At 41.8% G+C, this 14,053-nt stretch overlaps 1 protein-coding gene across 1 annotated transcript; it reads left to right on the top strand.

Annotated features, from left to right (window-relative positions):
• The first annotated feature begins 5,652 nt into the window (after positions 1-5,652).
• Positions 5,653-12,462, top strand: LOC309686365 (myosin regulatory light chain 2, smooth muscle minor isoform-like). Its single transcript, XM_082499016.1, has 4 exons — positions 5,653-5,679; positions 7,192-7,390; positions 7,559-7,720; positions 11,594-12,462. Exons 2-4 carry the CDS (start codon positions 7,207-7,209, stop codon positions 11,764-11,766), a joined length of 519 nt encoding a protein of 172 aa, XP_082355142.1. The 5' UTR covers positions 5,653-5,679; positions 7,192-7,206; the 3' UTR covers positions 11,767-12,462.
• Positions 12,463-14,053: the final 1,591 nt, after the last annotated feature.

The following is a 14,053-nucleotide window of genomic DNA, read 5'->3' as shown; positions in this document are numbered from 1 at the left end:
ACCCAAGTGAAGACATGCATTCAGAATCCCTGCTTTCACTCATGACTCCTCAAAGGTTTTTCCCTTTGGATCACAGCGCTGGAGCTATTTTTGGAGAAATTCCCGAACAACTCTGGGACACTCCCAGCATCACAAAAAGTATGACTGATACAGCACTGCGCTTGGGATAGCGTGACAGAGACAACAAATGCCAGCTGGAATCAGGGAAGAAGGGATGGAAAGGCAGAGGGATGAGCCAAAATACCAGGTGAAGCAACTGACAGTCAAAACGCTTTTGTTAAATGACTGTTTTGACCTAGAAGAGACTTAGAACAAAATGTGAAAATATTTGATTGTGCTGTCAATACTTAACCTCTGCAAATAGCATTTGCTACTTTTGCTGAACAGTGATAATACGCTCATAAAAATCTCTTAACTGGCAAAACCATCCAACTTTCGTGCGTTTTTAATTCTTAATTCAATGTGAAAATCACAAATATGCTTTCTCATCTAGTCTCCCTTTTTATACTCTTTTGTTTGTTTCCTATGCTTATCCTTAGTCTTATTTCTATGATGACCAAAGGTATGGAATAGCCTCTGTACAAGAAAAATTACCTAAGCGGGACTCTGCGCTCCAGCTGAGAGAACTCTCAAGAGTTCTCTAGAAGCAAAAGTAACACAAAAAGAGGTGGACACACAATTCAGCCTTAGCTTTTTTTCCAAAATAAAGTCTATAGCATTGAATAAAAATAGGAATAAGTAGGTTCAAAATCAGTAAGGTAAAGATCTTCATGTAAGAAATAGCAACGGAATAGCAAAGGAATCCAAAAACACCTGCAAAGGATACTGTGGATGCTAAATTTACATCAATGCAAGGACTACATATTAGGCAAGCTCATGAAAGTAATTCATCATGGGTTACTGAATACCACATCTGGTTCAGGGTGGCTTACCCCTCCATGAGTTAAACATAGAAGAGAGGGAGAGGATTCTGAGAGGACATCACAGGCTTCCCCAACTCTTACTCTTCCCTCCATACCTACATATGGCCATTGCTGCTGCTCTCCCCTTAAGAATAGGCTAAAAGTGCCCAGTGCTCACTCTCCTCCAAAAAGAAGAGGAACTACAGAGAAAGAGATTTAAAAAAAAAAACTGAGGATTCCAAGGTTCAGGAAAAAACAAACAAACAAACAAACCAACCAATAAAACCTTCCAGGGACCTGCTAGGGTAGACCTCACAGCATCTATTATTTGCTGAAAGCATCCAAGGAGCCAGTAGACACATCCCAGTGGTGCTCCACCTAGAAATGCAAGAAGCAGGAAGAAGACACAGCTGCTGGGCTCCCCCTTCCCCACTTTATGGGCCAATTCTGACTTGCTGAAAAATCAGGGTGAGACTTGGACAACCTCATTTAACCGCAGCTTCGTGGTTCTCACCTTCTTAGGAGGCAGCAAAATCTGAATGTTGAGCAAAACTCCAGCCTGAGCAATCCTGACAGGCTGGCTCTGCTCCTCGCTGGTATGTAGGGCCAAATGCAGGCACTGGGGATGATCCTGGTATTTTTTCTGGCCTTGCAGCGAGCCAGCGGTACACTATGACCGCAAACAAGTAGACCAATCCCCTGGCCCCCACTTTTTGAGCGCAGTTGCCTTGTGAAGCAAACAGCGCGGACACAGTCCATGGGAATGGCAGCTCACCAAAGGATGGATGAGACTCTGCTCCCTGCTTTCCACATCCAGAATATGCATCTCTTTACAACTAGGGCACACTGGACTAGGCAGACTTTCACTGCAAGCCAGGGCAGCTATTCCTGTAACATTAATGAGATTAATAAAGAAACATCATATGACACACTGATTCTGCTTCATTAAGCAACTGAGTTAATCACAAATATTTGCACTGTCATCATAACTCAGCAGAGGTGAGGGAATGGAGACAATTAAATTAAAGGAGGGAAAAGGTTTACCGTAAATTCCTTGCTGTCTGTTGCCTTAGAACTTGAGTATGAAACAGATAATTTTGAAGGCTTTTAGATAGTCTAAAGAAAACAAGTCTAGGAAAACATTTCAACAGCACCAAAGTATTTGAGAATTTTAGATGGAAAGGATAGGAAAATTTTACACATTTTACTTAAAAGGGTTTTTTCTTAAACAAGACTGACATAAATGAGAAAGAAGGTGGGAGCACTGAAGGAAAACGTAGTAGAAAGAAGAAAACTGAAGTAGTTAAGAGCTCGGCATTTTAAAAAAATCACATTTTCAGAATGGATGGATTAATTTCTATTCTGTATGGTTTATGCAGGAAATTATGCGGTACTGAGAAATAAACAAATTTGGGGCATACAGTCTTGGATGTGGTAGTGCAAGCATTTTTTTCCAGCCCACAAAACATACGCTGTATAAAACTGAAGCTCATCACTAGGTGGCACTATTTCTCGGTACAGTACCCCCTGAGCATCCCATCCCACAGCCTGGGAACTCCCCGGCCCCCGGCGCTCTCGCAGTGCGCTGCCTGCGCACAGGACAGCAGGCAGGGCACGCTCCCTCTGCACAGCAGCTGTAGAACTCCTTCACTCCGGACACACTTGGCACTATGTGGTGGCAAAAGTCTGGATGAACCACTTAGCAGCAGAGCTACTCATTTCAACCTCGGACTTCCCAGAACACGCTCTCCCTAGGATGTGCCTGGACTGTTCTTCTAGAAGATCCCGAAGGCTGCCTTCAAGACCAGGCCTGCTGTCCCATCAGATAGTGATCTGCAAGCACAGCTCTACGTGCAGTCAGGGAACACCATCAGAGCGCAGAGGAGCCTTTGTACTCAAGAAAGGAGCCTGCGTGCTCAAGAAACAGCCCCTGACTTCAGTGTACTCTCAGAAACAGTCTGTAAGGCAGCAAGAAATGGGATTACAGGCATGCTCTTCTCCAGCATCAGCCAGGGATGCACAGTCACAGGGAACTAAGCACAGTTCAAGGCTGCAGGCAGCTCACAGGTACCATCCTCAAGCAGCATCCTCTCCACAGGGAGGTTTAAACAACAGAAACAAAGTCCTGTTCACCCAAGAGATCATCACAGCAGATCTTCTTAAATAAGAGCCATAGCACAAGCTAATACATTCACCGAAAAAAAAAAAAAAACAACCCTTTACTTTTTTTTCCCCTTTAAGATTTATGTCAATGAGTAAAAAGTAGTCCCCAAATATTATAATGGACAAAACAAATCCCTTTTTTCCTCTTTAAATTTCTTTAGTGGTATCATGAATGCTGAAATCAAGTAAAATTGAACCATTTGTAAAAGCATTGTACAGATTTACATGGTCTGCATTTAACAACCGCTTCTCATTCCATTATGATGTGACAAATTGAAAACAAAAGCTTTAAGAGAGAGAGGGAGAGAGGCAGACAGACGATTTCATCAGTGAGAACTGATCTCATACTGGGTGAGTAATATTACTTGATCTATTCTCTTGGAAGTTAAACACTGGGAACAACATACACGGTGACAGGTTTCATATAACACCTTTGTAATAGCATGAAAAACAATACAATAGAGTTGCATGTTTGCAGCAGTAGTTCAATTTAAAGTAACTGATGAAAGGATTTTAAATTAAGATATCAAATAACTATTTTAATAATTAAATTTCAACACACAATTCAGTTGTTCAAGATTATCATGGAGTATTTTAATAACTCTATTACTATCTTGGTGTTTCTACTGCTTTCCTGCCCACTCACACTTTGCATATAATTATCCTGAAACTATGTGACACATCTAGTAAGTACAGAGAATGTTTCACCAAAACTTTTTCCATTAAAAAGCTCGTGCTTTCAATTCAGCAAAGTTTAATACTTTTTTCCATTGCATTTTGAGGCAAATTTTAGAAAAGCAATATTAAAATGAATCAGGGAAGTATTCTTACGAGCTAATTAGGCCAAATTCTCAGACCTCATGAAATCACTTTTCTGGTTTGAGGGGCGGGCAGGGAAAGAAAGTTGTGCCTTTTAGCAATTAAAGTGTCTCCCTTCAAATTTGGGACTGCAACTTCTAGATTATGTAGTAAATTCAGTATGTACAGTGCCCAAACATAATCCATTTACATTTGTAAATATAATTCGTAATTTCAGCAAAAGCCTGTTCATCTATTTTTTCCCTACCTCCTTAGGAGTTACTGTTTACCAAGATACTGACTGTATACCAACAAAACTGACAGCAGGTAGGAAAGGAATTGATAGAATGATGAACTGATAGTGCCGCTTTCCCATCTGACAATGTTTCAGAATCCTTTTGTGTACTAAACAACAGCTTCTTGAAGCTCAAGTGATTTATATGGGACTTCAATACGCAAGATGTGAATAAGCAGTAGGTTCAGAAAATTTTCAAAAATGCAAAAGCAGTCTTGGGCTAAAACCAAGCAGCTTCTTCTGAAGGCATTTCAGACCCCATCCTCAGGGGAGCACTAAAAAGAGCTTGTACGTCAATTTCTTTGAGATCCTACATCCGTAAATGAAGAAAGCAAAAAAAAAAAAAAAATTAGTGTTATCCTTTGCACTGTTTTCATGAAGAAAATATAAGCAAGAATAGGAGTGGGTCGAGAGGAGGGCCACAAAGATGATCAGAGGGCTGGAACACCTCTCCTATGAGGAGAGGCTGTGAGAGTTGGGGTTGTTCAGCCTGGAGAAGAGAAGGCTTCGGGGAGACCTTATAGTGGCCTTCCTGTACTTAAAGTGGGCTTACAGGAGAGATGGGGAAGGACTTTTTACAAGGGCATGGAGTGACAGGATGAGGGAGAATGGCTTCAAACTGGAAGAAGGTAGATTTAGAATCGATATTAGGAAGAAATTTTTTGCTCTGAGGGTGGTGAGGCACTGGAACAGGTTGTCTGGGGAAGTTGTGGTTGCCCCATCCCTGGAAGTGTTCAAGGCCAGGCTGGATGGGGCTTTGAGCAACCTGGTCTAGTGGGAGGTGACCCTGCCCATGGCAGAGGGTTGGAACTGGGTGATCTTCCAAGTCCCTTCCAACCCAAACCATTCTATGATTCTATAATGCATCTTCCAGGGGGTTTCTAATCTATGGCTATGAAAGGTGTTAAGTCTTGTTCATGCAGGAGACTTAAAGATGCAAACTCGAATTTTTCTGATGCCTTAAGTGAAACATGAGGAAGCCTGAGTGTAAGGATAATACCTGACACTGAATTTGGGCAGTATGGTAGCAGATGATCAGGCTTTGGTTACCTCACTGCCGTGACACTATGAACCTGTTAACTCAGCAGTCGCCAGCTGTGGCTTCAGGCACACGGACCGAAGCTCCATCTTCAACATGACTCATATAAAAAAAAAAAAAAAAAAATAATAATAAACTCCCTCCATCCATTCCTCGCTGACTTCCCCCGGGCTGCACCAACGCTGCTGGAGGCGGGGGAGGGGGGTGAGGAGAAGCGGCTGCGGGGACGTCCCGAACCAGCAGCCATGAGGAGACGGGGCGGGGGACGACAACCACTGCGATCGTTAAGTAGAACGGCCTCGCCGCCGTTTCGCTGCCCTCCGCCCCTTCTCCCGCCGCAGCCCCGTCGGCCCCGACGCTCGTCCCCTACCCGCCGCTCAGGAGGGTGATGGTTTCTCCGGGAAGTACCGGAGCTACTGCCACCGCCGCTTCCTTCCTTTCCGCCTGTGTCTCATACCGGGGTTCTCGCAGCGAGCGTTGGGGTGAGGGGCGTGGGCGCTGTCGGTTGGGGGTGGGGTGGTTGAGGGGCTGCGGGGAGAGTGACCGTTGGGACCGTTGGCGGCAGCCGTTGGGGCAGCTGCTGCTGAGGAGAAGCGATGGCGCCCGGCCGCCCTCGCCGCCGGTGGAGGCTGAGGCTCCGGCAGCCACATCCGTGGCTGCCGGAGCCTCAGCCTCCACCGGCGGCGAGGTCGAGGGAGGGCCCCCGGCGCCATTTTCTCTTCGTGGGGAGGGCAAGAGCTCTTCGACTCTGTGCGGCCTTGAAGCCTAGGGCGGTGTGCCGCTGTTGAAGAGAGATTCTTCCACCGGGTCGAAAAAATGAAAAAAAAAAAAAATCTTTTAAAAAAGAAAAAACAATCTCCCCAGTGCTGTGCTTGCTGGGGAACTGAGCGTTGCTGCCGAGCTTGATTTCTTCTCACAAGTCCAGGCTTAGGGCAAGGAAGTGGTGGCCAGGTTGTTTTCAGGTTGCAGCCTTCTGTGGTTAAAGCGGAAAGGGGCTGTGTGTAGGTTTCCTCTATCCATCCCTCCCTAAAAGGCAAATGCATTCTCACCCAGTTCATTTTATAAAATCTTTCGGCTTGCTCTGCAGCACTGTATGAGGGAAATTTCAGCAGGCTGAGCAACAGGTAAACTAAATGACAGGGGGAGCGATGGAATGGGCCATTGCTCTGCATTGTTCAGACCCAAGCTCAGCCTGAGTGTAACAGGTGAAGACACCTTTTTCTGAGCGGTTTTTCTAGGGAGATGAGCAAAAGCAGTGTGATTTGGTTGCTTTTCCTTTTTGCTTAAAGGAGTAGGCAGCAGAAGTCAATTTTCAGGTATGCCAGGCCCGTACTATATTTCACTAATATTAAATGCATAAAAGTAAATGGAGGTCAGGCAGAACTTACTGGTATGAGCAGACACGTAGCTTGCACAGTTTTCTCCTAGTCTTAATGTGTTTTAAATAATGGAAGGCAAAGGAAGGACAGACATTATGCCAAATAGCAACTACTTACTGCTGTCGTGTCAAGCATAGGCGCTTCAGAGTTCAGGTGAACTGAGCTGAGTTTCTCCTTCCCCTACTACCTAATATTACGTAGTTATTGTATATCTGTATCCATACAGATGGATAGCTTTCACAAACTTAATGACAGCTCTTAAAACCTTGCTTTGCTCTTTTAGACTTGAGACCAATCTGAGTTCTTGCAGGTGCACGTATCAAGAAGGGATCCCAGACAAAAGCTATCCCTTTGAAGACTGAAGTGCAAGTTTAACTTAAATCTTCTTTTAGTGACTTTTTTTTAGTTAGGAGTCTGTCTTTCATTTGTTTGTATTTTCTGCTTCTCTTTTTCATTTCTTGATTAGGGAAATATGTTCTGATGAGAGGAAGTGGAAGTGTGAAGTGTGTTAGAGGTGTTTTCTGTCTATGAACTTTAACGTTAAACCTTAGTACAGTTTTTTTTAAGTCGTAACTCTGATGTTACTGTACTTACTGTATTTACTTCTCTCCCTAGTGTCCAAAAATCAACATGTCTAGCAAAAAGGCAAAGACGAAGACCACCAAGAAGCGCCCGCAGCGTGCCACTTCCAATGTATTTGCAATGTTTGATCAGTCGCAGATTCAAGAATTCAAGGAGGCCTTCAACATGATCGACCAGAACAGGGACGGCTTCATTGACAAAGAGGACTTGCACGATATGCTCGCCTCCCTTGGTAATGTCACTTTTCTGTTTACGGTTGCCAAGCAAACTTGTGCTATTAAAATTGAAGTACTGAGCTTGGGATAGCTTATGCGAGGTGTCCCAGTTTGTATTATGCTTTTCAGATTAAGTTTTCTTTTAGTTTGAAAGCTAAACCAACTATGAATCCCTTTGCTTGTAGGAAAGAATCCAACGGATGAATACCTGGATGCCATGATGAACGAAGCTCCAGGCCCCATAAACTTCACAATGTTCCTCACAATGTTTGGTGAGAAGTTAAATGGCACTGATCCAGAAGATGTCATCAGGAATGCTTTTGCTTGCTTTGATGAAGAAGCAACAGGTATGTGGGTGAAACTCAGCTGCTTGGTGGTGGGGGTTGTACTTTTACATTTTTTATTTGGGTTTCTAAATACTATGCTAATTTTTGGACCTTTATAAATGAAGTATGATACAGTAATCCTTCTAGATAGCATATTCTACCAAGTAATGAGAATTTGACTTATTACTTAGTGAAAGTAAAAACTGGCTGTTCTATGTGAGTACTTAGGACTAGGAGTAATGTTCTTCTGTGAGGCTTTGAAGAATCTTTTAACTGGGCAGTGTGTATGTTCCTCAAAGTGCAAAATAAGATGCATTTGCTCTAAGAAGGTGAGGAATTCAAATTGGTAATATGTCATTTTCTATGGCATTGAAAAGGTAATGGTGTGAAATCTATAGTACAACTGAGTTTGTCCTTCCCCTGCAGTAGATCTGAGGTGCATCTGAATTCTTTTATGTTTGTAATATTTCAAGACAGACCGTCCAGACTCCGTAAAGTCTTTAAACCCTCATCTTGCCCAGTGTATGTTATGATTGTGATGACAAATGCCATGTGTCATGCCCTCACCCACAGCTCAGTTTGTTTTCGGACTGCAGGAAGGGCTGTAGCCTTAATGATCTAAAGATAAAAACTGGGTGGGGTCTAGAAGGTAGAAGACAGATTGGACTGACTTGCATAGCAACGTGGGGGGAAAGAGGAAAATGCAGAGCTCAGTTTTACTGTATCAGACTTTCAAGGTTCTCTCTGTAATCTTGAGGTTAGAGTTTATGCTTTTATTTATTTATTCATGTAGGCTAAGATTCCAGAGAAGTGCGTAGCAAACAGGGATGAATCCTTAGGGCAATTCTGCGGAATTACAGAACATCAGCGCTTTGACATGTTGTAAACACATCTTACTAGTGCATGCCGAAATTATGTAGCCTCTGTACTACTCACTGCACCTATAACTTTCCTCACAGCTGTCCACCACAATATTTCAGTCTAACCTGTGGATATGTGCTATGAACCTTTCAAAGGATATTATTCCATTTCAAACAGCTATTTTCAGTGTGTGTATTTTTAGCACCTTTTGCCTTTTCAAAGAGCATCCCCTTCCTGCTGAGATGTAGGTAAACAGGCTTTCTGTTGGTAAGGCCTTTTCAAATGTTAATTGACTTCCTCCCTCTCAAGGGAAATCTCTTTACCATCTCCTAGAGAAGGAAGTTTTGTTAGTAGGTTAATTATTTTCGCTCCACAGGTAGTCTCACTGTGCTACAGGGTTTTTTTGTGTGCTCCAAAACAAGAGCCTGTGAATTGGGATATAAAGAAAATTATTGTGCTACCAGTTCTTTTGAACAGTAACCTTCTACGTCTATGTAAACAATAAGTTACTAGTTCAGGCCCCCATGTACTGATAAGATTGATTTTTATTATCTTTCAACTCTGTGTGGTAAATGTTTTAGTCTAGTCCTAGGATGATTTGAGGATAATGGTTCCACAGTCTCTTTTGTGTCTTATGCCATCCTCAAATTTTAACCAGGAAATGTGTTAGATAGTTACGCTGTTTTATTGATTTTTGATTCATAATAGTCAAAATGCAGTCTTCAAAATAGCGCGCAATGGATTTGTAGAACCCATGTTATGTTTGCCTTTCATTCATTTTATTCTCAGATTTGGCTTGTGATCAGTTTGTTCCTTTGAAAATGAACAAAAGCATTTCTGGCTATGTCAAACTTTTTTTTTTTTTTCACTTCATACTCTTCATGTGTGTGTTATGGGCCTGATTCTCTAGCTCTACATCAGTGTAGTTCTTTTGAAAGGGATTAATACAAATCAGATCCTCTTGATAAGGATCAGTTAGTTGTACTTGTTGGTTTTTACTTATATTTCCTCTATCGGCAATCTAGTTGGGTATATTGCTTCAGTGTTACTGTCGTATGTAGTGTTATGAAATTAGTGTAAAAGTTGTATCTGTCTGCATTTGGTGTATCTTTTGTCTGCTCTTTGATCCTGCATTGTCATCTGTTTTGTGCTGTCTGCCACGTGCTGAATCTTAAATTTTGCTTCATTAATTTGTTGCTCCCCATCTACGTTGAAGCTGTGTGAGAGGGAGAGTGGGGGCACTGTTTGCTTTACCATTTGGCGCTGCTAAAACTTTTAGTGTATTCCTAGTCTGGCAACCTAGTTCAGTGTCTAAACACCTAGCTGTTCAGACAGAAGCAATTAAGTTCTTGAGGCTAAACTTGCAGTACCAAAGGCCTTGCATTCTTTGAATACTAACCCTTATGTCATCTCTCATCACTACTTGGTCTCTATAGGACTGCAGAAATAAAAAGCCTAATCTGATTTAGCTATTTTTTTCCTTTCTTTACGCACATCTGCAGAGACAACTCCAGGATTTGACCAGATTAAGATGGGCCTGGCTAACTGAACTTTCTCCCCATTTTTTAAGTAGAACATTGCTGTTAGCCTTCTTCATTTGGAGTCAGTAGTCAAGGGCTTGTCTACACTGGGATATGATGCTGTTTTAATTAGCGTATGCTGAAACACATTTTTTTTCCCTTCCCTGCAGCATACACCAACCCCATGATAATTTGTCATGCTCATTGCCTGCCTTTTGGTCCCCTGATTCCGTGTTTGGTTTTGTCTCTCTAATGAACTGTTTGCTTAAGTTATTCAACTCTCCTTCCAGAGCACAACTTTTTTTTTTTTTTAATCACATTCTAATTGAATCTACATCAGTTGATGTGGGTGTCCACTTATGATTTCCAGCTGTGCTGCACAGTTTACATATATTTCTTTTGGAACATACTTCTACCTCCTCTGTTCTGTTATTGATAGTTCTCCAACTAAAGTTCAATAACCGATTTCTTTCTCAAACGAAGCAACTGCTGTGCATTTAAAGGCATGGTAGGTCTTATTTCAACATTAAGCAGTTTCTGCATTCTTATGTCTACCATTTCATAGAATCATAGCATGGTTTGTGTTGGAAGGGACCTTAAAGATCATTTAGTTCCAACCCCCCTGCCATGGCCAGGGACACCTTCCTCTAGACCAGGTTGCTCAAAGCCTCATCCAGCCTGGCCTTGAACACTTCCAGGGATGGGGCATCCAAAACTTCCCTGGGCAATTTGTTATGTGCATTCCTTTTTTAAAGTCTAAACTTTCCTGGAATTATTTGGCAACCAGTGGTTCTGCCTGTCTATTGAAATTGAATTAACAGAACATACTTAGCAACTGCTCGTTTTTATATCTTTGTTAATTTCTTCCAAATTTTTCTGCTAAAATTTTAGCATAAAATAAATAACTTGAATATATCTTACCTTTTTTTTGACTAGCTTCTCCACCTCTACCTCTCCACAGTAAACATTCTTCCTCCTTCCTGAGTTAACTTGCTCAATCCTGCCTGAAAGTACTTTCTGCTATAAATTCTTTCCCTGGACATTTGCCAGCAGCCCACTGTATCCATGTAAACTGCCTCCAGCAACAGTATTGTGCAGCAGTGAAGAGCCAACCAGTGGTTATTTAGTCCCCAGAGGAAACTAGTTTATAGAGGATGCACAAATATATCTAATTAAGTCAAGAAAAATATAAATTTAATTAAGAGAACAACTTGTGTAATTAAGACTAGCAGTGACAGGAACTTGTTTTTCTACTTTGAGCTGTTGAAGATCAGTAGATGGAAATAGGTATTATTAGATCACAGCAGATCAGGCCCTCTTTTCAAAAATCTGTATGAAATGCATCAAACTTCCCTTCCCCTTTGCAAGTATTTTTGGCTCTTGGTGCAAATGCATATATTTCATGCTGTATTAGTGAATTGCCTGTCTGTCACTATGTCTGTCTTACTGCTTTTGAAGACTGGGCTAAGAAATGGGTTCCCTTTTGTGTTTCTCTCTGTACGTCTCGTTCTAGGGTTCATTCAGGAGGACTACCTGCGAGAGCTGCTGACAACAATGGGAGACAGGTTCACAGATGAAGAGGTAGATGAGCTGTACAGAGAGGCACCCATCGACAAAAAGGGGAATTTCAACTACATTGAATTCACGCGCATCCTGAAACATGGAGCGAAAGACAAGGATGACTGAGCAAATCTCCTGATACCTGCAGATGGCTTTTTTTCCACCCCCTAGTAATTTTATTTCTCAGGATCTGTTTTTTCTTTTTTTCTTGCTGGGACCTTTTGCATACATTTTTAACATTCCAGCTTTTTCACCTGTGGACTCTGGGGCTGCTCAGGCACACCTGCACCTGTGTAATAAGACTGGAAATGGGCAGGGAGAGAGGGCAGCTTACGGTGATAGAGGTTTAGGGACAAAGATCGATGAGTGCAGAGGCCCAGGTAAAAATGTGAACGCTACTCATCCTGGCTAGATTTTTACATTTTTTAATGGGAATTTTCAAATAAAACTCTGCTATATTAAGTACGTCATTAAAATTTTCATGCTAGAAGTGAACTGTTTATCTAATCATATCTGTAAATATTTTTGCAACTGTATGCAGTTGTGTTGTTACCTATTTTTGCCTTAAAAATGAAGCATAAGTCACTTAAGCATACTGATTTTTGTACTTCAGCAACCGAGCACTTCACTTACTATGGTGAGCATGTACAATTAAGAAGCTCCCATTCTTCAAATTTTAGTGCATTGTAAATTAATGATTTCTGTCCTAGACTCACACATTAAAAATTTTAAATCTTACAGATGTAATTGAGGGAGTATTTTACCACTTTAGCGCCTCCATTTCTTGACTCTGAGTCCAATATTAATACTGCTTTTTACAAACTTGCATGGTAAATCCTAGTGTTTTCTTAAAAAAGAATACCATTTGTGAGTAGAATGGTTGAGTGATGCTTCTTACCACATCTGCAGGACTTAAAATACAGATTTTGTTACATTTCATTGCAACCATTTTTTTTTTTCTTTCCTCTTTCCGTTTTTTTTTCAAAGCACAGTGAGAATGGGGCTGGATGAAGAAGGAAGGTGTGCTGTCTCTGTCGTTTTTCTTTTCTTTCTGAAAATATTATTCTTGCTTTCCAAATGAAACAGTATACAATATATTCTGAAGAGCCTCTGCTCAGAGTGGTGCTTTTTGTGTGTGAGAAGGAGGCATTCCTTTTTCTTCCATTTCTCATAATTATATCCTCTAGTTCTTGTGGTATGGAATGCATAGCATATTTGCTACAGTCCTCTGAAACAACTTTGCCATAATCTGAATACTTGTGGTTCTGGCTTTTTGGTCTTGAGAGAAAGGGTGATCAGAGTTGGTTCTGTCACTTCTAGGAATTACATTGTTATCCCTTAAGTATTTAGGTTACAAAATTAAGAAATGTCATTTGGCTTGAGAGCATTTTGCTGTTTCTTGGTAGGCTGCTTATTGCAAATGGAACTTGTATTAAATTTAGGACAGTGATCATTTGTTTTAGAAATACACTGTTCTTTCATGAACAACCTATCAGAACTATAGTCTTTTGAGAAGAACAATGCCATAAAAATAATTCATTGGTACCTGTAAGAAAAACCTCTGAAGTTTCTGCTCTACCTCCGTCCCAGTTAGCTTTGCAAAAGAACTAGGGCTGTCTGGACACATAAGGCAGCACAGGATGCTAACAGTAGGACTGTAAGAAAAGTATGGAACATGCTGAAAAACAGAGGGGGGAAAGGGTTCAAAACGCTTTCAGAGAAGACAGAAGAAACCCAAATGCTTCAAAAATAAGTTTTCTCTCAGTTGCTGCTTTTTTTTTTTTTTTTTCTGAAAATACTTAAATAGAGGGGGTAGGGATAACAAACTCGAAAAAGAACTTCTGTAAACTGTCAGTGAAACCAATTTTGCCGTGCCTGAAGGAGGCAAAGTCGGCTAGGTCCTCACCAGCCCACCAGCTGAGGACAGCCTCCCTCCTGCCCTCTGCACCACAGGCATGTCTGCGGTGGCCGCCTGGCTTTCCTTTGAAGGAAGCGGGCTGGGAACTTGAGGCCACTATGCAGAGCCATCAGTAGGTGGCATTACAGCTCCTAGCACTAAGCGGAAGGGCAAATTGTTCACAACACAATTTTTTTGTTGGGTTTTTTTGAGTCCCGAAGAGCTCCTTTGGTGCAGCACACAGAGAAGAATACGGTCAGTCCCCACAGAAGCTCTGCTCCTACCGCAACGAGGACTAGTGCAGTCAGGATTTGGCAAATTGCAGCTTTCGTATGCACTGAAACTTGAATCAAATTCATTCATTACAAAAGGAAGTTAAAAGAGGTACCTGCAAGCCGTTGTTACAGTCACGTATGTACAAACACACGTGTGGTGTATGTTAAAAAAAGACTGGTTTTCTACGGGAGTTCAGGCTGCCTTTGTAACTCAAACCAGGTACACTGCGCATGCCTTTCT

The sequence above is a fragment of the Vanellus vanellus genome, assembly GCF_965231255.1.
Source record: "Vanellus vanellus genome assembly, chromosome: 2".
Classification (NCBI taxonomy): domain Eukaryota; kingdom Metazoa; phylum Chordata; class Aves; order Charadriiformes; family Charadriidae; genus Vanellus; species Vanellus vanellus.
Note: the sequence above shows the minus strand (reverse complement) of the source record. Positions and strands in the feature narration are given on the sequence as shown.

What these genes read in the sequence shown, in the direction of transcription:
- LOC309686365 (XM_082499016.1), top strand. Translation starts at nt 7,207, where the DNA reads ATGTCTAGCAAAAAGGCAAAGACGAAGACCACCAAGAAGCGCCCGCAG. An exon ending in CGATATGCTCGCCTCCCTTG is followed by an intron (nt 7,391 to 7,558) that starts GTAATGTCACTT and finishes CTTTGCTTGTAG; the next exon opens with GAAAGAATCCAACGGATGAA. An exon ending in CTTTGATGAAGAAGCAACAG is followed by an intron (nt 7,721 to 11,593) that starts GTATGTGGGTGA and finishes GTCTCGTTCTAG; the next exon opens with GGTTCATTCAGGAGGACTAC.